Here is a 27,312-nt window from a genome sequence, read left to right on the forward strand (position 1 = left end):
ATGATCAGCTGAGTAGGCGTGGTTCGGTGGTCATGTGACCATGTGGGCATGGCCAACTCAATGTAACTCAGGTCGATGGACGCTTCGCCTTAGCTGTTACAATGTAATAAGGGTTAACTAGAGAGGCAATTTATGTAATATGCAATAAAGATTAGGCTAGAAACAACACCAGAATGTTTCCTTCCTTACAGGATTAGTAAGATTTCTTCCAACAACTGGTTCTCCAAACTGCTTAGAAAGTTAACAACCGGTTCTCCCGAATAGGTGTGAACTGGCTGAATCCCACTACTTTCCTAATAGCATTTTTTTCCAGTATAAATAACGTATAAATAACGTCTACAGCTGCATCTACTGTGACTGCAAATTTTATAACACGACTGAATTGATATTTTTTCTGTTTCTTAAAAATGTAAGATTACAATTCAGAACTGGAAACAAAGATCTAGAAAAACTTATCCACACTAAGATAGCATTTTAACATTCTAAGTCAGGTCCAAGAGAGTATGCTTCTTAGAGACAAAAAAAAGCTGCTATACTACTAATTTACTTTTTACCTAGCTACTCTGACATTCACCATAGAAAAATAATGTCTAGATTATTGTTTGTATGGGGACATCACTGAAGAATATTCAGGAGTTACAGTTGGGAAGGTGATTGTAACATTTTGCCCTGCTTCATCTTCAAATTATGTAACCTGCACCTAAAATTTATATTGCTAAAACAGGTATTTATTTTATTGGAGCATTCTGACAGAAAATTGCAATCGTGAGTAACCCAATCATTTTTCCTTTATATTTCATTCAAATTGAAAATAGAAGCAATGTCCAATAGGATACTTTTCTTATTTATTGAGCAGTATGCAATACGTTGTTTGACTTATTTGATACAATAAAAACATCCTCCCTAGGACAATGTAATTATCTAACACTAATAGCCAAGAAACTATTGAAACAAAATGAAAATACTTTTTTGAACATTACAGTTCAAAATCTAATTGAATTTAGAAATTATAACTGATCCAATAATATAACAGTGTAATTTAAAATTTGGATGGTCTTGCTCCGTTAAAAACTGTTCTGGTTTCAGTTAATTTCAAGTTTACATGTTCAGACACATATTTAGATTTGTCTCAGTTTAATTTTATAAAACAACATTTAATAACATAAGTTAATTATGGTACCAAGGCAATGCTGCATCAGAATATTTCGATACTATTTGGTACGGTACTACAGTACCAAAACTGCTAAAATAACTTTAAAAATGTAATTCAGATTTACATTGCTTCTAAAGATTAATAGATGACTTTATATCTCAGATAAACTATCTTCAGATGTATATGAAAAGTTAAAAATGTGTTGTATCCTGAAGTCCATGATTTTGGAAGATTACTTCCATTTCAGTTAATAACTGGATGCTTATTCCATTTTGATAATCAAAGAGTTAGTATCACTACGATGTCATGTACTACAGTTCCATTTGTTTCATATTTCAAAATATCAGGAAAAAATGCCATCAATTTTTTTGCCCCCAAATTACCAAATCTAAAAGATAGCTGGGTTCTTTAAATTTGATTAGTAATTTAATGTTACTTATGATGTAAAATATTGTCTACTAGAAACAAATGACTCATTTTTCATACATACCCAAATTAGAGTAAAACGTGAGCCAAAGATAAATAGATTTCAGAATTATAATCCAATTGTTCTGCTTTACATTTTCCATTTTTAAAATAGCTAGTAATAGTAATACTCTGCGATATGATGGCACTTATTTTTATAATTCTTTGAGTGATACAAAAGGAAAGTGAATAGAACAGAAAAGGCTGGTAAAATGTATATGAAGACATTTATCATTTGTTTATGTGCTTAATGTACCAAAACATCATTTTTAATATCCCATTAACAGGTTTTTTGTAAGTTATACTTTAATATTTTTTAGAAAATGGTTTCTCCCTATTGATAGCAGAGGTGAAATTCAATTTTTTTTTTTACTACCAGTTCTGTGGGGATGGCTTGGTGGGCGTGGCAGGGGAAGAGATACTGCAAAATCTCCATTCCCACCACACTCCAGAAGGATACTGCAAAATCCTGATTCCCTCCCCACTCTTGGACCAGCCAGAGGTGGTATTTGCTGGTTCTCAGAACTACTCAAATTTTCCGCTACCAGTTCTCCAGAATCTGTCAGAACCTGCTGAATTTCACCCCTGACCTATAGAATACTAAAAGTCTTGTCATGACATTTATCGGGGCTAAACGGTGCATTGTAAGGCAATAATGCTTTTAAGCAAATACCTCAAATAGGCTAACTTACAGCATTGGGCCAAAATCCAATAACCATGACTCCCTAGGGCAGGTGGTCAGCAACCCACAGTTCTGGAGCTGCATGTGGCTCTTTCATCCCTCTGCTGCAGCTCCCTGTTGCCAATTGGCACCACAACTGATTGGGCTTTCGGTTAGAACAGATAGAAGAAAAATGATGTGCTAGGAGGAGACTCTATGATGGGGGAATTCTGGTCGGCTCCAGAATTGAATGGGGAAATTTCCGTTAAGAACCTTTATGGCTCTTTGCGTGTTTAAGTTCATCGATCCCTGCCCTAGGGGATGAAATTTGGGAAAGTTATAGCTGCTTCAATGCTACTGGCTGCTGCTGTTCTGCTGCGCTGCTGTAGTAGTCATGTGATCTTCACAATTCTGTTATAGTTTTCTAGCTGGTTTTGTAATCCCCTGCTCCTTCCCTTACTCAGCAGCAAGGAATGGTTTCATCATGTGGTTCTTAAGAAGCAAAAACTTTAACCTACTTTGGCAAAGGACCAGATATCCATGTCAACCCTGAAGTGAACCTGGCTGAAGCCATCTTGTGCTGCCTCATAGTTGCCACAAAGCCTGAGAGAAGGAAGGGAGGAGGGAAGTGGATAGCCAGCTAGCCGGCAAAACAAAAGGTTTTCCTATGGGAACCAAAGTCATTGTAACAGGTGACTGTTGAAGGAGGAGAGAAGCCTGCTGTCATCCTAATTGGACAATGTGAACGGTGACAACTGGGAGGGCAGATTTTACTCTTTTAATTAGATGAAAACGATGGGAACTCTTAGAGTTGGTTTTCACTGGCCGTGCCGATATGACGCATGCAATAAATATGTTCTTTGAGGAATCTACCTGCCTCAGAGTTCTGATTTCAATGGGTGCATTACTCAGAATGCTGACACTTCACCTCATGAAGCACTACATAGAACAGAGATGCTATTGGCAGGTAAAATGGGTAGCATATTGGGACTTACTGACATTTGAAAAAGAGGGACTTAAGATAAAGGCAAGAGAACAAATTAGTAAGTGAAAGTTTTGCTTGTGACTGGTATAATTATTATAGAATTTTTGAAAAATGTAAACTTGATTTTTTTTTTAAAGTATTGTTTTCACAGGAGTTAAAACTGAATTGGATATAAATTTATGTTCTGGAGATGAACACTTGGTTACTAACGTATATAAAATGTTACTCAAAATGAATCTGGAAGACAAATAAAACATGGAATAATGTATGGATTAAAGGACAACAATTTACTTTGAATTATACTTTTAAAGAAATTTTTTATAAAATGATTCAAAATGATGGTATTTGACTCCAAAAAGATTAGAAAAATGTATAGAGGGACTTCTAACAAGTATTGGTAATGTAATCAAAATCCTGATACATTTTATCATATGTGGTGGTCTTGCAAGCATGTGAAATCATTCTGCATAAATAATACAATACAATACAATAGCAGAGTTGGAAGGGACCTTGGAGGTCTTCTAGTCCAACTCCCTGCCTAGGCAGGAAATCCTATACCGTTCCAGACAAATGGCTATCCAACATCTTCTTAAAGACTTCCAGTGTTGGGGCATTCACAACTTCTGGAGGCAACTTCTGTTCCACTAATTAATTGTTCTAACTGTCAGGAAAATTCTCCTCAATTCTAAGTTGCTTCTCTCCTTAATTAGTTTCCACCCATTGCTTCTTGTCCTGCCCTCAGGTGCTTTGGAGAATAGTTTGACTCCCTCTTCTTTGTGGCAACCCCTGAGATATTGGAACTCTGTTATCATGTCTCCCCTAGTCCTTCTTTCTCTTAAACTAAACATACCCAGTTCCTGCAACATTATAATGATGATTCAGAAAATACTTAAGATACAAATATTAATACAACTGAAGCTTTTCTTTTAGGTATTATGGATAAATAAAAAAAAAACAGTTTATGACCCTAGTTTTTTACATGTTTGCTGTGAGCATTGTACTTGCTAAGCACTGGAAAGGAGATGTCGACTGTTTTGATAAATGGATTTTAAATGGATTTTAAAATTAACTGAATTAGCAGAGATGGCAAAATCAACTGCCTTGATTAGAGATAATGGACAAGACAGCTTTATAAGTGACTAGAAGCTGTTTGTGGACTTTCTATGTGTTAAATACAATAACAGATGGTTAACAGAGGGATTTGAAGACTAGTGTAATATTTGGGCTATAATATTTGTTTTTCATTTTCTTCTTTATATGTATTAGAATGATGTTGGGTTGATTTGATTAATAGAGACCTCCACTTCTGAAATATGTTTTTATATAATATATTCTTCTTGTTAAATAGGGATGAGAAAGTTTATAACTATTTATAGACCCATTATGTAAGGTGAGGAGAATTTATCAGTTTTTTTTAATTTTTCTTCAGCATCAAGCCATGGTAATATTTTTAAATATGTTTAATATTGGAAGTTTGGGTCGCTTTTTATTTTCCTTTCTTTTTTTTCCTTTTATGTACACATTTGTTTTTCCTTTTGTTGTTGTTACTGTTGGGTGTATGTTTTTATTCTGCTTTGTATTTTATTCTTCCTGAAAAACATAATAAATATATACATGAAACAAAAAGGCCCAGATATTTTTATAACAAAACCTGTAAGTTGTGTCCCAATCTATACACTAATAAATTTGAGACATGCCAGATTTGTCAATGATACTGACTGGAGACCAGCATTTGAACATGAGATATTTAATGTACCAGTTGCCAATGAAGTACGGTAGCCACTATTATACCAAATAACACTGAAACTGAACCAAGATCATGGTACACTATGTTGAAAGAATGAGGAGATGGATTGAAAATAATTTCAGAATCTCATCAATCCCATGATTTCAATAGAAGAAAGGGAGGGAGGGAGGGAGGGAGGGAGGGAGGGAGATTTTGGATTCTATCTGCCATATTCCCATAAGAAAAATCAATGGGAAAAATGGCATGAATTTGGAGTTAGCTCCTCCTGCTTTTTTGTCCACCTGAAGTCATTCTGTTTCTGTTTTTAAGTAAGAAAATACCGGTATCTCCGAAACGATGACCTAGGAAAGCATAGGTGGTCTCATAAAAATAATAATAAATATTCCACATGAATTTAACTGGGAGTTTTTATTTAAAAGCTTTTGTTCTATTTTACTTTTTTTTTTTTGCAATAATCAATTAGAATGTATAGTGAGTATTTTTAAAAAGGTATAATAAAACCAATACTCTGATATTAGTTGTTTAAAAATGGTTTTTCTCCCCTAAATTTTGTCAAGCCTCATGCAGATGGGCACGCTCAAAGGATAATTCATAGGGTAATCAGAACTGCAGAAAAAAACAATTATTACCAACCTGCCTTCCATTGAGGATATGCATACTGCACAAGTCAAAAAGAGGGCTGTGAAAATATTTACAGACCCCTCACATCTTGGATATAAATTGTTTCAAGTCCTACCCTCAAAATGACGCTATAGAGCACTGCACACCAAGACAAATAGACACAATAATAGTTTTTTCCCCAAACACCATCACTCTGCTAAATAAATAATTCCCTCACTATTGTCAAACCATTCACTAAGGCTGCATTAGTATTACTATTAGTCTTCTCATCGTTCCTATCACCCATCTCCTCCCACTTATGACTGCAGGATTCTAACTTTGTTGCTTGTATCCTTATGATTTATATTGATATTGTTTCCTGATTGCTCATTTGTACCCTATGATGATCATTAAGTGTTGTACCTTATGATTCTTGATGAATGTATCTTATCTTTTTAGGTACACTGAGAGCATATGCACCAAAGACAAATTCCTTGTGTATCCAATCACACTTGGCCAATAAAGAGTTCTATTCTATTCTATTCTATTCTATTCTATTCTATTCTATTCTATTCTCAAAGAAGCAAGAACCATACAGATCCATTAGTGCTAGTTTGGGATAAATATAAAAAAAATCTTTTAAATTATAAAAGGAATCTCCCTGCCTCATTCACAGTGAGCTCATTAAAGACAATATTTCCCACCACCTCTCACATAGCCTCCAGGCCTTGCACTTTCTTATACAATATATTCAGTGCTGGTGGTTGACAACCCTTTATGAATGAGGCTTCAATTTTGCAATAGAGGTCTGAAAGCGAAGAGAAAATTAGCAAAAATTGCCAATTTTCTAAGGAGCCACTTAGAATTCTACATGTAAGAATCAAACAAAGAGATCAGTGCTGAGATCAATTGTTATTTCTTCTGGATTGGCAGTCGGCAAATGCATCAAGAATTTTTTCCCCCTAATTTTTGTATGTTTTTATATTCAAATTGGTTTGCATTGGCTATTGTTCTCTTAGCAAGCAACACTCAGGCTGGAGATTGTTTCTGGATTTAAGAGAAAATAAATAAGATTTCCAGCCTGCATGGAATATGCAAAAAATATCTGGATTTATGAAATTGCTTCCAACTTTGACAATATCTGGAAATGACTCGTTCTACCATAATAGATTTTAATTTTAAAAAAGTCTGTGTAACCTTTATAAATTTTATATTTATGGGCAAGTGAAACACAGAAATGTAATCATTGGATGTGCTTTATTGATTTTAATAGGAATCAAGCAGAGGTGGGTTGGCCCCACCTGCCCGGACGCTTCTACGCAGAAGTGTTGCATGCATGCATGAGACAACTGGTAGTAGACCGGCTAGTAACCCATCACTGGAATCAAGTACAACAAATTTGGATTTATCAAAATTGTCTGCTATTAAAATTGACCCTTTCCTGAACTATAAGGAAGTCCTCCATACACTGATTACAATATCAATCTCAAAAGTGGCACATGGCTGTTTGCCCTCCCTAGCATTTGTTCACAGTTTACTAATTTCCATGTGGAATATATTCCCATGAAAGAGAAACTAGCTACAAATTTGTGGATAGTATTGGCATTCATAGGGGTGCTAAAAACCAGCATAATATGGAAAGAAGATTGTAGTCCATGGTCTGTTTTTTTTTTTGAATGGGTCTGTAACTTCAGTGGCTGATGAAAAGAATTGGAGTTTGCATCAGAATGCTCTATATACCATCTTACTGGTTTTTACTCTTCCTTACGCCTCTAACAAGGGACACAGACACTGAGCTTGTCGATCAGAAAGGTCAGTAGTTAGGTGGTTCGAATCCTTAGTATTGCGTCACGGTGTGAGCTCCTGGAGTGAGTCCCAGCTTCCGCCAACCTAGCAGTTCGAAATCATGTAAAAATGCAAGTAGAATAGGAATCACCTTTGGTAAGAAGGTAACAGTGTTCTGTACACCTTCGGCATTTAGTCATGCTGGCCACATGACCACGAAGACATCCTCGGACAGCACTGGCTCTTCGGCTATGAAATAGAGATGAGCACATCCCCTAGAGTCAGGAACGACTAGCACATATGTGTGAGGGGAACCTTTACCTTTACCTTACTCCTCTAACACATAAGAAATGAAATGAAATGTTAAAAAAACATTAATATAAATTTATAATGAGTAGCAAAGGAGCATAACATTAAAGTTAAGAAGATACCCCAATAAAATAAAAGATCACACACATGCATACAGAGACATAAACATACTTATATGGCTCATTAATGTTTTTCCAGTAAATTCAAGATGACCCTTTTTAAAAGGTCACACATTTCAAGAAATCATAGTCTAGATTTCAGGCAAATGTAATACTTCTAATATGGCGATATACTTTGAGTAATTTTTGTACAGACGTTTTCTGAATGTAAATATTATTCTTGTTTGTGATGGTGACTGCAAATGATTCCAATGGCAAACTCTATTACCATAGCTCAGATAACAGAGCATAATTAAATGCACACACAAAATATAGATGGAATAAAGCAAATCATACCACCTGATTTACAGCTCAACACAAAATGAAAATTGCCACTTCAAATTCCATTCTTGATGTTACGGCATTTTAAAACTTAATCACAAGATCTTGTATTTTCACTTTATAGAGATGGAAACCAGCATAACATTTTAATGTGAAAATTTATGCAAATAAGTCTTGTTTATGATCCCGCAGCGTGGAAGTGAGAGATTTGCATTGAAGTAAGTTCAAATCTGTAACTAAATGAATAAAAAATATTTTCCCGGGGTCTAATATATTACTTTCTCATCCTTGCATTTCATATTTCAGACCATAAAGATGGTGAACAATACCTGCAGTATTTTAACATTCACACTTTATGGCAAACATCATCAATATAACTCTATGATTATTATTCCAGCAAGGCTCAAAAATACATAATTTGTATGAGATTTGCTACTTCCTCACAATGCAGCCTCTGGCAAAGGCTAAATGAGACAGAGATTTGATTAAATGGTTGCAAAGGCCCAGCGAGTTACATTTGCATTGCAATTCTTTAAAGTATAATAAAACATTGCAATGAAAAGTTGAGCACCTCCAGGACCTGTGCAACTGGGCCCAAGCAAGATTGTATTGAACTTAAACTTTTCTTCTCTCAGCCTTTTCCTGAAAGTCATAATTCCTAAATTAGATTAGCAATACTGTAAAAAGAGAATCAGATCAATAATTTGGAGAATGTCCATGTTTATTGAAGATTCAGAAGAAGGTTGTGCCATAAACTGGATATTTTCAGTCAACGTTTCCCTTTGGTGAACAAATGTTTCTTTCTTTAGTTGTTGATCAAGAAGAATTTTCAGTCTCTCTCTCTCTCTCTCTCTCCCTCCCTCCCTCCCTCCCTCTCTCTCTCTCTCTCCCTCTCCCCTCCCTCCCTGCTCATATAATCCCCAAAAAACCTTTCTTTCATTCATTCATCTCTGACATCTTTGCCCAGGGGAATTTGGCCTCTGGAGCAAGATACATTTCCTACTCCTACATAGATTAATGAAATTCAATAACTGAATTGTACTCCTATAGTCAGCCCTTCATGGTAAGCCAAGTCAAAACTCAGACAGATCAAGGATCTCAGAAATGCTAATAAATGAAACTTGTTTGATCTCTCACTTACTGCAGAGTTTGTCTCCCAGTTGATGTCAGGATAGTTATAGTCCCCCATGACTACTGTGGTGAGTTTCCTGCACACCATAATTAACTGATTAGCAAAAAGTGTGTTTGTTTCTTCTACTTGGCTGTAGTATACACCTATCTCAATGTCATTTTTTTTTTCTTTTTATATTAACCAAAATACTTTCAAGAAGTCTCTCATTCTTGTTTTTGTGCATTCCTGTAAACTAAACAGATTTTAAAAACTGCTCAGTCAGCTAAGAATGCTTATGACACTGCTATAAAAAAAATGAAAGTGATCCTGGAAGATAAAATCCAAAATTGGGAAACGTTCAGGGTAGAAACAGAAGGAATAACTTAAGGCTCAGAGGCATTCAGGTGAATATAGAAAAAATGATTATTAGGATATCTTATTCCAAAAATTAATGAAGTGGTGCCAGAAATGCAACTCACTGAGAAAGATATGGAGCGTATCTGTAAGATATACTAATCTTAGGCTCATGAGAATGCAAAGATCACAAATTTTAATTATATTTGTCAGTGCTTGGGTAAGAGATATGATTGTGTATTAAGCTCATGAGCTGGAGGAAATAAAAGTGGAGAAGATAGTATATTTTCCAGGATATAAGTTGAATAATACAAAGAAGAAGAGATTTAAAACATCTTACTGAAGAACTTACAAAACAAGGAATAAGACCTAAGTGAGTTGTTAGATACTTGTTCTAACTACAGTGGTTTCCACCAAGGTCTTCTGTTCCGGAAGGAACAGAGGTTTAATCCTATTGGTCGAAGGGTCTGACAGATCCCTATAAAAGGGCTGCTGTCAGACCCAACCTTCGCTGGATTGTTCTCACTTGTGGTACTTAATAAAGAGCTGTTGTTACCATTAAGCCTGTGTGTGCCTATACATTACCCAATCTAACACTGGCGACGAGGATGGGATTGGAAGGCAACTAGGCGAGCCAAAAAGAGTGCAGCAATCCAGCAAGTACATCCAGCCCGGAGCTCAGCGCGGCTTTGAGCAGCCAATTTTGAGTGGCAGATTCCAAAACGCCTTCAGAACACAAAATGACCATGCACGCCCCACTGACTCCATATGATCCAGTCACTGAGCACTGGGACTCACACATGCTACGATTTGATTGCTTCCTCAAGGCAAACGACCTCATGAGCCTTTCTGAAGGCCGCAAGAAGAACATGTTCCTCAGGTACTGTGGCCGGGAAGTGTTCGAGATGGCGAAAGACCTCTCTGAGCCGACACCGCTACGATCAGTCGCCTGGTCCATGCTTCAGCAGACGCTGAGGACCCACTATGCGCCCAAGCCGTCCAAGCAAGTTCGCTGGCATGAGTTTAACATCAGAAACCAGAAGGAGGGAGAGTACGTTGCGGCGCTCCGCAAGGCCGCAGCATACTGCTAATTCCAAGACCAGGACGAACTGATTCTGAACCGCATAATTTGCAGTATATGGGACATTAACCTACAGAGGAGATTACTCGCTAAATCTAACCTCACTCTGCAGATCGCCTTGGACGAAGCCAGAGCGTCTGAATCAGCTGTCAAATCTACTGAGACTCTGCAGAGCCAAAGTGCTCCACAAAACGTGCAAAAGAGTACACACATACATCATGAGGCTGCAGAGCCCGGGAGTTCAGAAGGCGAGGAAGATGACAGCTGCTGCATGCACAGTAGCCGTGCCCAGCCGGTGCGCACATTCAAACCATGTCTCCTGCCTTGCGCTAGCTGCAGAGGAGACCATGCCAGATCAGCTTGCCATTTCCGCGACACAACCTGCCAGCCCTGCGAGCGAAAGGGGCACATTGCCAAGGTGTGCTGGAGTGAATTCTCTGCCACTGACTGGCAGCCTAGAAGTGCACCAAACCAGGAACAGAGGCCCAGCCAAGGGACCTGGCGGAAGCCACCACGACACTCAGAGGGCGACAATAGAGTCACCTACCACACGTCAATCGGCCAAGTCCACACCAGGCGGCCCAAAAAGCTAAAGGTCACAGTCCTCATCGAGGACTCTCCATGTGAGATGGAGATCGATACTGGGTCATCACTGACCATCATGCCATGGTCTACCCTAAAGCAGGCTATCCCTAGCCAAAAGAAGCAGCATCTTTGCACTCCTGACATCCGCCTACGTGATTACCAGGGAAACCGGGTCCCCACCATGGGCGAAGGCATCTTCCAGGTGAAGTTCAAGCAGTTCAGCGGAAAACTCCCAGTGACAGTGGTCAGCGGCAAACTGCAGAGCCTCCTAGGGCTAGATTGGTTCCAAGCCCTGGGCCTAGAGGTGACCGGTATCAACAACTTGAAAGACAGCGCTGAAGCCATTTTTAAGGAGTTCGAAGAAGTCTTCGGCACAGGTCTGGGTAAGTTAGTGGGGACTCCAATTTCCTTTAGTTTGGACCCCAACATAGCCCCAATAAGGCTAAAACCCAGGAGAGTACCTTTTGCTCTCCACCCCAAAATTGACAGGGAAATTGACAAACTCGTAGGCCAGGGAATCCTAGAGCCGGTTGATCACGCACGCTGGGAGACCCCTATAGTGACACCTGTCAAATCTGACAGGTCTGTCCGAATCTGTGCGGACTACAAGTGCACAATAAATAAAGCACTACAACAAAGCACCTACACTGTACAGCACCTTCTTCATTAGGCCCCGGAAAAGTTTTCGCTAAATTGGACATGGCGCAGGCATACCAACAATTGCCTGTAGATGGAGCTACGGTGGAGGCCCAAACCACAGGGATGCATTCAAATGTCACTGCCTGCAATTCGGTGTTAGTATCCCCCCTAGACCATTTACTTAATGAGGGTGTGGAGTTTCATGGGTGATAAAATAGCAGTGACTTACAACTTAATCTTAAAGTTATGACCCTCGTACCATCTCCATGGTCATATGATGCCAGATGGGCATCTGACAACCAGCTGACATTTATGATGGTTGTGGTGTCATGCAGTTGCATGACTGCTGTTTGTGACCTTCCCATCACTCTGGCTTCCAACAACCTCATGCTTCACTTAATGTCCATGTGATTTGTTTTATGACAAACATGACTTGCTTAACGGCAGCATAAAAATGATTGTAAAATTGGGATGGTCACCTGATGAGTCAATGACCACATTGCTTGGCAACTAAAATTCTGATCCCAGTTGTGGTTATAAGCCAAGAGTGCCGATATATAATTTAATATATGAGAATAAGGAGATGATAATCTACCAAAGATGAAGTACCAAATATTCAACTACATTAGAATAGAATGTTTGCTCAAAGTACACTATATATATATATTTCAAATACGTCTGATTTCACTTATATTTCTGCACAAAGCCGTTTCAACCAAATATGCATACAATATGGAACATTCAGTCTTAAAGACAGTCACTCCACCAGAGCATTACAAGTCCAACCAATGTTGTAGTTTCAGCCATAAATGCTATGTGTATTTGTGTGTGTGTGTGTGTTCTGTTATGATACAGCCTGTTGTGTCTTAAAATGGTTTCTACTGTACAGTGCAATTGAGTTGCCATGGTAACGGCATCACAGTACTCCACAAGGGAGCTCCCTCTAGTAAGGGGGGAAATCCAATATTAGAAATTACGTTTGGTCCAGACATTTTCCCCCTGTAAATAAATACCCGGACAACACCGGGTTATCAACATTAGTTATCAATACAGGAGAAAAGGTATCACAGCTAGATAAGAATGTTTTCAGACTTTAAACTGAATTATCAATTTGAATGTCTCCTTAATAAGAGAAGATACCAGGTAGGTAGATAACTTTTATGCAATCACAGTAGAAGGAATGGCCATGTTCTCCCACCTAAATTGTCACGATGTATGGTGTTTTGTTTATAATGACTGAGAAATCCGCTCCAGATAGTCTCCAGGAAGTTCCAGAGATATGATTTCTCTCCTGCAATCATTCATTCAAAGTAGTGTTCTAGTTTAAAAGATATTTCTCAATTTATCTTCTTGATAAAGTTGACACTCAACCTTTTCCGCTGGAGTATCTCCGGTAAGAAATATTCAAAAGCTTTTTCTTTTATACTCCAGTGACATCTTTGTACTTTTATGTTTCTGATCAAATCAGTGTTCCGGTCTACTCTAGGTTGGGTTTTTTTAGCTAGTATTTTAACTGCTGTGTTTGATGATCTGCCAAATGAGATGGGCTTGCAATATATGCATTATTAGCCCTGTAGCAGCAGGACATTTGAGCTAATGTTTTTCAAAGTCCGCTTTACAATCCTATTATAATATTCCAAACAAGATTATATTGAGGTATGCATTGAAATGCCCATGAACAGGTGGAAAGGTAGTTAAAAATCTTTACTGGGCATCCTTACTGCCTCTAAAACTGGACATTTACAGTTAAGACCACATCACAACTATGAAATTATCTTGTATTCAAGGATTATATCATCACATCCAACACAAACTATAATATATATTTCTTGATATACCCGATAACATTTCATCCAGCCAATTACTTATTTAGAACACATAATCCTTATATTTAAAAAAGCAATACAGAAGTGTGAGCTATCACCACAAAAGCTATCACAAAACTAGGATTTTCTTCTTGTATGTTTTCTCCTAAGAGTTGACTATTGCCCACTGAATGACTAATGCCAGATTGTAGTATTTCTTTCCATTCCTTTGACATTAAAACCAGGAAAAAAAAGGGAAAAGAGAGTTGTCAATTCAGCCCATGGACAGAAAGAAACAAGTAGTTAAATAAATCATTACCATGAAAATTAAACTGCTTCTCAATTAGCATCTCTTAGTATCATGAAAATCACAGGTTCTGGAAGCCACAATGTGTAACAATGTAATTGCACAAATTGTACACTTGCATTGTTGTGCATCGCCAAAATTGGCATAATTCACATCATATTTTTGATAATATTTTAGCACACGATGCTACTAAAAGCGAAACTTTACAGATGTAAATATTTTGGTATATGCTTTATTTTTCTTACCTTCATTAATATTAATTAATTATTGTCTTCTTGCTCCATTCCTGGATATTATTCTTACATCATACACTGTTCAATTATATAGACTTCTACTTCTATAGTACCTTTTGTTATTAAATGTATTTAGCTTCTAATTGGAACAGGCAAAACACAAACCTCTAGAAAGACAGAATACAGTAGCACTACAGATAGATAACTAAATATTTCTAGTTAATGAAACCCTGGCCGTGTCATTTTTACCATTGCAATTTAAAATTATTTTTATTTACAACAGTAGGTTTCTTAACAGTGTTTCTTCCCCAGGCATTCCCTTAAGGCAGAGACATAATGCATTTTAACAAAAGTCAGCTATGTCACATATTATTGGCAACATGTTCTTTGAAAAGTGTCACATTCAGAGTAAAATCTGATGTTACATTCATTTTAAAAAGTTTTAAAATAAGTTAGCTAAAATTTTATTTCACTTTCTGCATTCAAAGGAAAAGTGATGTTATCGTTAATTTTAACCTCATTCAATAAAGGGAAGTCGCTGATTGTTACTGCAAAACTAAACATCTACTCAAATACAATAGCTTCACTGGGAACTTTCAATAGGAAAAAAAAAATCTTTCTGATAAAGGGCAACCATATCACAGTAGCCAGAGTGGGAAATGGTATACGGCATCATCCTAATACTTGTATATTAGTGGTTTTTGATTTGTTCTTTTGGTGCATTTTGTAATAAGGAAATATTGATTTTAAGGGCTGCTGGAAAAAGTATTCTATATCAAATAATAAAATTGCACAAGTTATTGAGCTACTAGTTGTTCCGATCATAAAATTATTTGCTATTCTGCTCATTGGATATAGGAAAATTATCCTTAATAAAAGAATTGCCATATTTTTTGGACTATAGGATGCTCTGGATTATAAGATGCATATTAGCTTTAGAGGAGGAAAATAAGAAAAAAAATCAGCCTCTGCCTCCATCCGGTATTCATCTGGCTAATGTCTTTGCAGCAAACAGAAAACAGCCTGGTCAGCTTCAGCATGTTATCTTAGCCCCAGCACGTGGCTTGTCAGGGCTCCACCCCGTTGCACCCACCACAGATCAACTGAGATGAGCTGCCGCCGCCAGGAAACACTAGAGCCTTCGGTGCTGAGCAGCTGACTGGCAATTGGATTTGCCTCCCGGAATACCACCGATCAGCTGTTCTAGGTGGCGGGGATTGCTGCAGCCCATTCGCTGCTGCCTGTTTGCTGTAGCACATTTGCTGCCACAGTTCGTTGTTGCCACAGCCTGTTTGCTACTGCCACGGCTCATTGGCCACCTCCGCACCCGTTCTCTGTGCCCGTTCACTGCCACGGTGAGCAGACCACAATTGGCGGCAAAGAGGCTATGGTGAGCGGGCCGTGGTGGCAATAGGAGGCTATAGGCAGCAAAGGCAGCAATCCCTGCCACGTGGAACAGCTGATCAGCACAGCTCCAACCCCCTCCCCCTCCACTACAATATTCACTCTATAAGACGCACAAACATTTCCATCCACTTTTTGGGGAGAGGAAATGCATTTTATAATCCAAAAAATACAGTATTAAAAAACATCAATTCTTGTCCTTTCTTGTCTGGCTCCGATATGTTTCCCTTAATAAAGAGCCAATTCAACAGTATAATTTTGAAAAGATTATTGTGTCAGCTGAGGATAACACAGAAAGTGTGAAGAAATTAGGACAGGAAAAAGTGAATGGGGAATCTCAGGAAAGGGGCATTGTTGAAAAGCACAACTATGTGTTTTTTGAGTGTGCATGAAGATCTGTAGAAAATAAGTGAAGCAGATACATCTCTGCATCTAATGTCCTACACTGAAGATGGATGTACCTACAGAAGATATATGGAATATACATCAGAGTAATAATAAATAAATAGGATGAAGCAATAGCAATAGCACTTAAGACTTATATACTGTTTTACAGTGCTTTATAGCCTGCTCTAACCTCTACAGAGTCAAAATATTTTCCCCAACAATCTGGGTCCTCATGTTACCCACCTCGTAAGGATGGAAGGCTGAATCAACCCTGAGCCTGGGGAGATTTGAACTGCCAATTGCAGGCAGTCAACAGCCAGCAGAAGTAGTCTGCAGTACAGCACTCTAACCATTGCACCACTGTGGCAATAATAATAATAAATAAGCTTCTATTATGAGAAAAAAAACAGTATAATGTAAAATGACTAAGTACAATTTTCTGTTTTTAAATATGATTCAAACATATCTCAGCAAAGTATAAAATAATATGTCATTTATATGCACTTCATCTGTAAAAAGGTTGTTTAGCTTCATTGAAATATGAGTCATTCATTGAAATTGTATTTATTATTAGTATTTCATCTATCTATCTATCTATCTATCTATCTATCTATCTATCTATCTATCTATCTATCTATCTATCTATCATCTATCTATCTATCATCTATCATCTATCTATCTATCTATCTATCTATCTATCTATCTATCATCTATCTATCTATCATCTATCTATCTATCTATCTATCTATCTATCTATCTATCTATCTATCTATCTATCTATCTATCTATCTATCTTAGAAAGAGTTGGATACAGGTAAACATCCAGGATGCCTAATGAGAATGTGTAAATTCCATATTTAAAACAAAAAGATCTCAAGACTTGCATGCTTTCAATTCAGGGTCATTTTAGAGCAGGCCCTGGGGAGGAACTGGCCCATGAGATACTTAGATATGGCTCCAGAGGCTTTCCTGGAAACAGCAGACTGGCCCATGGTGCTTCTGCCAGCAAAAACGAAGCTCCATTTTCGCTGGCAGAGGGTTGCAGGATGCCGTGGCAACCGAAAAAAGAGCTCAGGAGCCTGTTCTCGCTGACAGAGCGCTTGGGCAGCCACAGGTGCCCCCAACATAAGTGACATCGAGCTGGCCATGCCCACCCCAGCCCCCCCAAGGTCAAACACAGCACTGATGCAGCCCTCAATGAAATCGAGTTTGACATCCCTGTTTTAGAGCATTCTTTTCCACCTGCAGGACAAAGTAATTCAATGAGTCATTCACTCATAAATAACACTGTTACGTTATACCAACATTGTTGAACTAAGAAACATCTATCATCACTTAGGAAATGTTATTGATGAATTATTCATCAAACAAACATATGAAAATAAATAAACACTTGAATTAATTGCTCTATTATAAATAAAGTAGACATTAATCAATTCTATTGATGGCTCCATATATGTTTCTGCATAGGTCTAACACAGAAAGCTGAATTTAAAATGGTTCAGCATTAAATGATGACTTAGCCTTCAAGCAGTAAACAGAAAAGCTTGTGCAATTTCTGGCATTGCAAGTATGTATGTACTTCTTTCTTATTTTAAATAATATATAATAAATAGAAAAAGAAAACAATTTCACAAGACAACCTAATAGCATAGAAAATACGACCTATAAAAACTAGGATTACAATATCAATTAGCACAAGCCAGTATCAGCAATTGTACTCATATTTCAAATATCTGGCAATATAAATCATACTTGCTTTCCACTTCAAATGATAATATGATTGTGTTGGGGACAGCATCTCCAGTACTGTAACATCGTTCTCTAAATGAGATGCCACTGCTCAGAATTTGCAGTCTCTGACTGCCACTGATCATATCTGCAATAACAAGAATATTTGCAATGAGAGTTGGGATGAACTTTCAATATAAATGACACTTTATGTACTGTATCTTGATTCCAAAGCTAGGAAAAAATATTAAGAATCTGAACCAGGAATCAACAGGAAATTACTGTAGTTTAAGCATAGGCAACCTATTTCCTATCTGAAGGTCTATTGAGTGGAAATAGTAACTAAGTAGAGTTAAAAAATCTTTCAAAGCTTAGTGTTCTTAAGCTGAACATTTTGCTCAATGTGACAACAAACAAGTATTATGTGCATAGTCAGCATTTTATATTTCAGGAGAAGTGGGAAGTAGTAGTGGCAAAATGTGTCACTTTGTTAACAGCACATAAATTGAATTTTGACCTTATTACTGACTCTCACAATCACTAATCTGAAACTCAAGTTGCAAATTGCATAGTGAAGAGAGCCACATAAGGCCGTGTTGCAAAACAACTTGAGGGGAAATAACTGTACTGCAGGAGTGTAACTGAGATCAACATGCTCTGAATAGTAAGTAATAAATAGTAATAGTAAGTAATAAAAAGTAATACAGCCATAGAAATTTGTTGCCTTATTTTCTTTGACAATGAATGGCTATTGATGGCAGAAACTGTCTTAGGCCTGATATTCTTCAACGATTTAGATGAGGAGATAGAAGGGAAACTCATCCAAATTGCAGATAACATCAAACTAGAGGAAAAAGCCAATACTCAAGAACAGGTGTGTCAAACTGGAATTCTTTGAGGGCTGCATCAGCATTGTAGTTCTCCTCTGCAGGGGGTGGGGGGAGATGGGATGGACGCCTCCTGCAGCACCCTTCCAGACAAAAATAGGCTGCATGGATGCCTCCTCCATGTGGCCAGTTTTTGGCCGCCAGAGTGCTGCAGGAGGCCATGGAGGCTGAAAATGGGCCATGGGGTAGTCACACACAGCCTGTTTTGGCTGACAGAGGCATCACAGGCTGGTCCTTTGATATTTCCAGGCCAGTCCCATGGGCCACACCCAGTGTGTGAGCCTTGAGTTTGACACCCCTGCTCAAGAAGGTAGTCTGAAGATACACAAAGATCTTGACAAACCTGGACACTGAGTCCTATCTAACAAAATGAAATTTGATAGTGAGAAAAGCAACATGCTACATTTCGGCAAGGAAAACCAAATGCACAGGTATGGAATAGCTGGTACCTAGTTCAATAGTAGAAACTATGAGAGGAATAGAACTTAACTATGAGTCAGTGGTGTGCTGCAGCTGCCAAAAAAGCTAACCCAGTCCTAGACAGCATTAACAAAGAGATGGAGGACGAACACAGCGAAGGTGGTGAAAAGGACAGCAAGCTACAAGACAAGAGGGAGGGGGGGCTGAGGCTCCCTCTGGGGACAGGGAGGAAGGAGCAATATCGAAAAGGCTCAGGTCACAAAAATAAAAGTATTTGAAATAACAGTAATTGGTGATGTTCTAGAAAGTGACAAAGGAAAATGAATGAACACATGGTTGACAATATAGAATAAGACTTTGTTTTCTGCTTATCTTTTATCTTTTGTTTTTAAGATTGTAAAAATTGTGAGTTTTGGATGGATTTCTATCACTAGTGTGGGAGCTGCCAAAATTTTTTATATATCCCCGTACCTTTCCCCATAAATGTGTAAAAACCAATAAAATTTCTGGGGAAAAAAAAAACCAAAGAGATGGAATCAAGATCACATGAAGTCTCAGTAACATTTTACAATGCTTTGGTAAGACCACACTGGGAATATTGTATCCAGTTTTGGTCACCACAATATAAAAAAAAAGTCTAGAAAAAGTGCAGAAAAGAACAACAAAGATAATTAGGGGATGAGCTAAACTGTACACAGAATGGTTGTAAAAACTAGGGATGTCTAGTTTAAAGAAAAGGAGGACTAGGGGGCATGATAGCAGTGTTTCAACATTTGAGGGGTTGCCACAGAGAAGAGGAGGGTAAACCAATTCTCCAAAGAACAAGGCAGAACAAGAAGCAATTGATGGAAGCCAATCAAGAACAGAACCAACCCAGAAATAAAGAGAAATTTTCTAACAGTGAGAACAATTTAATCTGTGGGACAACATGCCAAATACATGATATTTGGGGTGCTCCATCACTGGAGGTTTTAAAGAAGATACTGGACACCATTTATCTGAAATGGTGTATGGTGTCCTGTTTGAGCAGTGGGTTGGAATAGAAGATCTCCGACGTCACTTCCAACTCTGTTATTCTGATGCTGTGACATTGTATTACAATAAGCAATGGGTGGAAACTAATCAAGGAGAGAAGCAACTTAGAACTGAGGAGAAACTTCCTGACAGTTAGAACAATTAATCAGTGGAACAGCTTGTCTCCAGAAGTTGTGAATGCCCCAACACTGGAAGTCTTTAAGAAGATGTTGGATAGCCATTTGTCTGAAACAGTATAGGGTTTCCTGCCTAGGCAGGGGGTTGGACTAGAAGACCTCCAAGGTCCCTTCCAACTCTACTATTGTATTGTATTAATTACTGTACTTGCCAAAATAATAGGATGTGGATATGTATGTGGATAGCCTTGATCATTCATTTAATAAAATATCGAGTGAAATATACTGCTAAGCATAAACATATACACATACATTTTGCTAGTTAGAACAATTTTTCACCTTTGTCCAGATATCTACAGTATTTCTAAGAGTTTTATCACTTTCTTTATCTCCCTCCATACCAGAGGTGGTATTCTATTTTTTTCACTACTGGTTCGGTAGCGGGAGTGTGTGTCTGGGCATGCTCAGAACCTTTTGCGCATGTGCAGAAGTTCCTTGATGATGTCAGGTTGGGTGGGTGGAGCCTTGTGCCGGTGCAAACCGGCAGCATGCCCCCTCTGCTCCATACTGATTTAGAATGATTGAGCAAAAAAAAAAGGATTGAGCTTTGATAAATTCCCCCTTATATTGGAGCTATACTAGATGTGATAGAATCCAAAAAGACTTTCTGAAAATCCCAGTAATTTTCAGAAATATCATCATGAACGGATTTAGTTTAATCTTTCTATGACTTCATACTATAAACAGTAATATCTCCATTACTGACTTCCCCCTTTTCTGTAGTTTTGCTTTAGTGTTTATTAAGTGCTTTATGCATTTGTTACAGTACGTCATTTATGAAACTGCTACAGATGTTCAGCATTTTAATATGCTGCTTTTCTTCTAATTGAATATTGCTTTAAGGTAAAAGAGGCATATAAATAGAGTAAAGAAATAAACACATAACATATGCCAGGGAATATGGCCACTGCAGTGGGGATAACTACAATTAAGTGACTGATTGATAATAACTTCTTGGTTCCATCCTACCCTTATTTTTCTTCAGTAACACACAAGTGGGCTAATAACAAATCTAATCAGATAATTTAAATAGTGTTATAAAAATAGACAGCTATACCAGATGTAGAAACCACATCAGCAAAATTATACGTGGTTAATAGAACCAAGGAAGTTTCAAGTCAAAAAGAAGATAAGAAGCCGACAACTTAAGGCAGGAGTTTACCTAACTCCTAGATGTGGTTGCACCTCATTTTTCTTGTCTCAATTAAATAACCTCTATCAGTTTGGACATACAGGAAACCGTCTCCACCTGCCTCACTGGTATAGAGGTTTTAATTCATATGTTTTCATGAAGCAACCGGCAATTCAAATTAATTCAGGAAAAAAAAAAACTTGCCAATGAATGCCAGTCTTTCCACATTAGAATATATTTATGTAAGTTTTTGAACACTTCTTCCAAAAATAGCCTTAGTAGAGCAAACTGCAATGCGTAATTATATATACCAGTGTGTGTGTGTGTGTGTGTGTGTGCATGCGCGCGGGTCCTCATACGTGTTCGTAAGCATGGATCCAAAGTATGAAAATATTATGTGCTAAACTTATAACAGATTCTCACTCATCATTATGCTCTATCAATTCTCTCAACCCATTTTCCAATTTTATGGATATTGAAAAAACACACAGATAGATTTATATACATGTATATAATTTATATACATGTATTTATATACATGTCACCTGTTTCAATTAGCTGGCCTGGCACACTCTTAGTCTTACCTCCCGGGGATATATTTTAATTGGGTTTGGGTATTTTAATTGGGATGTTTTAGGGCTTTTATACTATATTTATTTCTTTGTACAGTCTCACCTCCTCCACTCAAATGCTCAAGTATTTAATTGTTTATATATTATTTATATTGTTATTTATGTATTTTATCTGTGTTTCATTGACTGTACACCGCCCCGAGTCCCTTTTTGGGAGAGGGGGCGGTTTATAAATCCAAATAAATAAATAAATAAATGTATACACATATTTGTAGTGCACACAATATATGCAAACATATGCACATACACTCTCCAATTCAAATAATATTCACTTCCTGATCTAAATTAATGCATACATACCAGTGATGGGTTTCAAAGTTTTTTTAGAACCTCTTCGTAGGTGTGGCCTGCTTTGTGGGAGTGGCTTGCCAGTCATGTGACTGGGTGGGCGTGGCCAACTTGTAAAATGTGAAACTCACTTAACAACGCTCTTGCTTAGCAACCAAAATGTTGGCTCAGAAACTCTGGCATTTGAAGCACGCAAGTCTTAAAGCTGTCAAGTTACAAGACCCTTGCACCCCTAACCCTTTAGAAAAAAAAACCCAGGGGTGTTCAAACTTGACAGCTTTAAGACTTGTGGACTTCAACTCCCATAATTCCTCCTCTCGCTCTTCATCTTGATGTTGTGTGGACGGGCGGGGGGAGGGAGCTGGAACTGGTTCTAAACAGCACTGTAGATTTGTGGAACCTCTTCTATAGAAGAGGTTAGAACTGGAAGGAACCCGCCCCTGGTACATACATGTGTGTGTGTGTGTGTGGGTGCGCGCATGCACACACACATATATAGAGTATGTTATTTAAGTATATCCATGTTATAAGCTCAGTACCACTGCACTTGGAAGAGGAACAGTCTTTTCATTTACATACTTCTTTCTTCCAAGAGTTGAAGATGAAATATATAGTATTTTTTTTGCTTGAATTTTATTGCTATAATTTTATTGATACAACTGTTGCCCCATGAGTTAGTTTGGCACATAAACCCTCTAGCATAAAGTAAATAAAGAAGAAAAGGCAGGACAAATTTGTATCAAAAGTATGCTTCTTAATATTTCCTCACTCTCTGTGGGAGATACATTTCAATATCACTTAAATTTATAATTCACAATTGGCCACATAGAAATATAAATAAACTTTATATATATACACACAAACACACATGCATGAATGCATACCAGCTCTGCTCCATACTGATTTAGAATGATTGAGCAAAAAAGGATTGAGCTTTGAGCATGTAAAAGCAAAACATATAAAAGGAAAGATATCATAACACTATTTGTAGGCAAGAGGGGGATACATCCTAAATACAAGCTTAGATCCAGTTTAAACAATTAAATACTAACATTTCCCAGTGATTTAAAATTTCACTTGGTATCTTCCATTCTATGTTACTGCTGGATTAAAACTTAAAGGAGACCACGTTCAAATGAAAGATGAAGTAACTTGTGCAAAAAATTGTTTCTGATACAAGAAATCAAACATACTTTACAGTGAATTTTCTTTACTATACCACTAACAATTATAACAGAAATACATATTGCAGGCTACCTGTGGAGCTGTTATAACCTCATTAAAGGTAAAGGTTCCCCTCGCATATGTGCTAGTCGTTCCTGACTCTAGGGGAGAGTGCTCATCTCCGTTTCAAAGCCAAAGAGCCAGCGCTGTCCACGTCTCCATGGTCATGTGGCCGGCATGACTAAATGCCGAAGGCACACGTAACGCTGTTACCTTCCCACCAAAGGTGGTTCCTATTTTTCTACTTGCATTTTTACATGCTTTCAAACTGCTAGGTTGGCAGAAGCTGGGACAAGTAATGGGAGCTCACTCCGTTACGCAGCTCTAGGGATTTGAACTGCCGAACTTTCTGATTACAAGTTCAACGTTTTAGCCACTGAGCCACCACATCTCTCACCTATACTACTGGTTAAATGGTCCATACAACACAGCAAGGTGTAACATGAACCATGGAAATGTTTGAGTAAATTCCTTTTTTCCTGCAAATATTTGCCTCCGTCATTTCAGCAATGCTTTTCCAGAAACCCTAATGATCTACTGGATTGCTATTTAGGTAAAACAACATAACATTTAGGTAAGGTTATACACTATATATGTATTTTTCAAAACTTATTAGTAGGGAAGTGCATCATATTCACCCGAAGCCTAGTTAACAAGATGAATAGGGGCAATTTTGAAAATATATTCATTCCCCTGGTATGTAGAGGGCATGCCCTGTTCTGAGCTTTTTCAAAATACCAGTTCTGATTAAAGCTCTGAAAATCAGGGGAAAAAACTAAACAAAAACAAAACAATACTGCCATTGTTTATTAAAGTAGTACTGTGGAAAGAGAAGATCATACTGGATTCAGTGACTTGTAGGTCTAATATCAGGAATGGTTTTTGCGATCAGAACATGCACGCTTAGGGGTGAAGGGAATATGGATATTGAAAGAGGTACTAAGTTTTACAATTATTGCTGCCCAATCTTTCGTTTTGAATTATTTTAAGAAATGATTGTGCAAATGCTTTAAAAGCATGTCTTATGAGACATGGTCTGCTATATAACTTTGATGATAGATAGATAGATAGATAGATAGATAGATAGATAGATAGATAGATAGATAGATAGATAGATAGATAGATAGATAGATAGATAGATGATAGATAGATAGATAGATAGATGATAGATAGATAGATAGATAGATAGATAGACAGACAGACAGACAGACAGACAGACAGACAGACAGTAAAACAGCTGATATTTTTCCATCCTCTACTGAATGTTTCATAAGTTGCTGTGGTTATCTCCATCTATGCTATGTATGTATGTATGCGTACATACATACATACATACATACATACATACATACATACATACATACATACATACATACATACATACATATATATATATATATATATATATATATATTCCTATTCTGCTTATGAAACTGCTCTACATACCTGGAAAAAGATGTAGCTGTTTTAGTGATTGAAAGCACTGTCTTTTAAAGGATTTGCACAGCTTTGTGATATATTTCAATGGAAAGCACTAATTATTCCAAATACCCAGTGAGCAATTTATTTAATAGGAAGTATCAGTGATGTAATCTCTTACATTTCTACCACAATATGAAGATATGTATTGTGATACTCTTAACGCCTCAGCATTACATTTATGCTACAATACATGTGGGTTACTTCCATATTTGGAATTATATTATGAACATAATTCAGACAGTATGTATGCAAGCAACATTTCAAATGTGGGAAGCAATGGCTGAACTTCCTAATAACATATTTTCAAAAATTAAAGGAAACATATGTTTTATCTGCTCAAGAATCTATATATGCATCTACATTTCTCATGATGCAGGATGTGAAATTTAACATTTATTGGTGATATAACAAGTGCTTTTAGACATAACAAGCTTGTCTCATTATTATTATGTGGAACTACGAGAATCTTACTACTCTTAAAGTAAATATTTACAAATTAATAATACAGTATCTGTAAAAAATTTTACAAATCCTGAAATCCTGTATTACATTAGTACCACTTACTTCACTTAAGGGTGAAAACATTTAGTATGTTTAAAGATAATTGGGATTATTTTATTAGAAATATTAAATAACTTTGATATCCAAATAAGTCTAGTACTTAGCTAGAATAAATTTTCACCAATGACAATTTGGTAAATTGCATTAATTTCCACATTACTTGGTAATATTACAATCTCCCTATGAATGAAGATGCATTGTTGATCATATGATCTTCGCCAAGTTGGGAGGAAACCTAAGATATTACTATAGATTAATTTTACTTTATACAAATTCAAGTTAGATGAAAACAAATAATAACTTATTGTGTATCAGCTGGGCAAGAACACACCAACTGTATAATAATCTTAAATCTTTTTTTCTTCTCCAGAAAGATTTTTGTTTTGTTTTGTTTTAGCATTGTTAATCACTAAATACAGGTAGTCCTCAACATATGACCACAATTGAGCCAAAAATTACTGTTGCTAAATAAGACATTTGTTAAATGAATTTTGCCTCATTTTACAACCTTTCTTGCCATAGTTGTTAAATTAATCAGTTAATTTAATAATTTAACTGCAGTTGGTATGTTTTAGTAGACTGGCCGTTAAGTGAATTTGACTTCCCCATTGACTTTGCTTGTCAGAAGGTCGCAAAAGGTGATCACATGACCTTGGGACTCAGCAATCATCATAAATATGAGTCAGTTGCAAAGCATCTGAATTTTGATCACCTGATCATGGGGAATCTGCAAAGGTTGTAACTTTGAAAAATGGTCATAAATCTCATTTTTCAGTGCTGTTATAACTTTGAACAGTCACTAAATGAACTGTTGTTAAGTTGAGGACTACCTGTAGTGCCTCAATTGACCATTATACAATAAGAGTAATGTAAAATATTCTGGATTCTACTGGATTATCTACAGAACCTTCTGCCTCCAGTTATATCCACCACAATGTCCAATAGAGAAGACACAATCTGCCCTCCTCAAATTAAACAATGCTATCTAATGGAAGTTAGGAAGCATATCTCCTCTGTTACTGTGTCTGTCCTTTGGAATGGCATATTTCCTGAAATTTGGATTGCTCTGATCCCAGTGGACTTTTGGAAGTCACTAAACCTGGGTCTTTTTTTGCCCTTTCTTAAGTTTAGTGTTACCCCTGGGATGGTAGATCCTGATTTTGGTGTTGTTTAATTGTAAAATAAAATATTGTTAATTTTCATTCTTCTTTACCACCCAAGGACAAATGTTGAGTTAGCAATTTAATAAATCTAAATAAATAAATGACAGATCTAACCATGACGGATCTGAAGGAGTGGTACGAGACACAGAGGCATGGAGATCCATAGATCTGATCCATAGACTGGCTGATGACAAAACAAACAAATAAATAATGGTAGCTCTCTAAGCTTATGAAGTCTTAAATATTCAGTGAAATACCACCAATAGGTCAATATGTTGTCTTGGGTATATTTGGAGTATTTCTTTAAAAGGTAATGGACAACAATTCATAAAACAGTTTTAGTCATATGAAATATACTTGTCACGTCAGCTCAGTTCATGAATATAGTAAGGTGAGATATTTTATTATTATTGCATTTTACTTTTACTGGATATTTGCATTTAAGTTGCAACTATTTTATTTAAAGCAACTATTGAAGTTCATGCAATTAGAGACCTAAAGTCCAACTGCAGCCATAACTATTTCAAAGG

At 37.1% G+C, this 27,312-nt stretch overlaps 1 protein-coding gene across 5 annotated transcripts in view; it reads right to left on the reverse strand.

The window, feature by feature from the left end:
* TAFA5 (TAFA chemokine like family member 5) overlaps positions 1 to 27,312 on the reverse strand; it is a 330,481-nt gene that overhangs the window by 143,049 nt on the left and 160,120 nt on the right. Inside the window, exon 3 of one of the 5 annotated variants that reach the window (XM_081958792.1) lies at positions 17,807 to 17,930. The exons of the other annotated variants lie outside the window; for them this stretch is intronic. Coding sequence (XP_081814918.1) covers positions 17,807 to 17,930 — 124 coding nt within the window. The remainder of the gene's footprint in view (positions 1 to 17,806; positions 17,931 to 27,312) is intronic. 5 annotated transcript variants of the gene reach the window in all.

This window comes from Natrix helvetica (genome assembly GCF_964273705.1).
Source record: "Natrix helvetica genome assembly, chromosome: 6".
NCBI classification, from domain to species: domain Eukaryota; kingdom Metazoa; phylum Chordata; class Lepidosauria; order Squamata; family Natricidae; genus Natrix; species Natrix helvetica.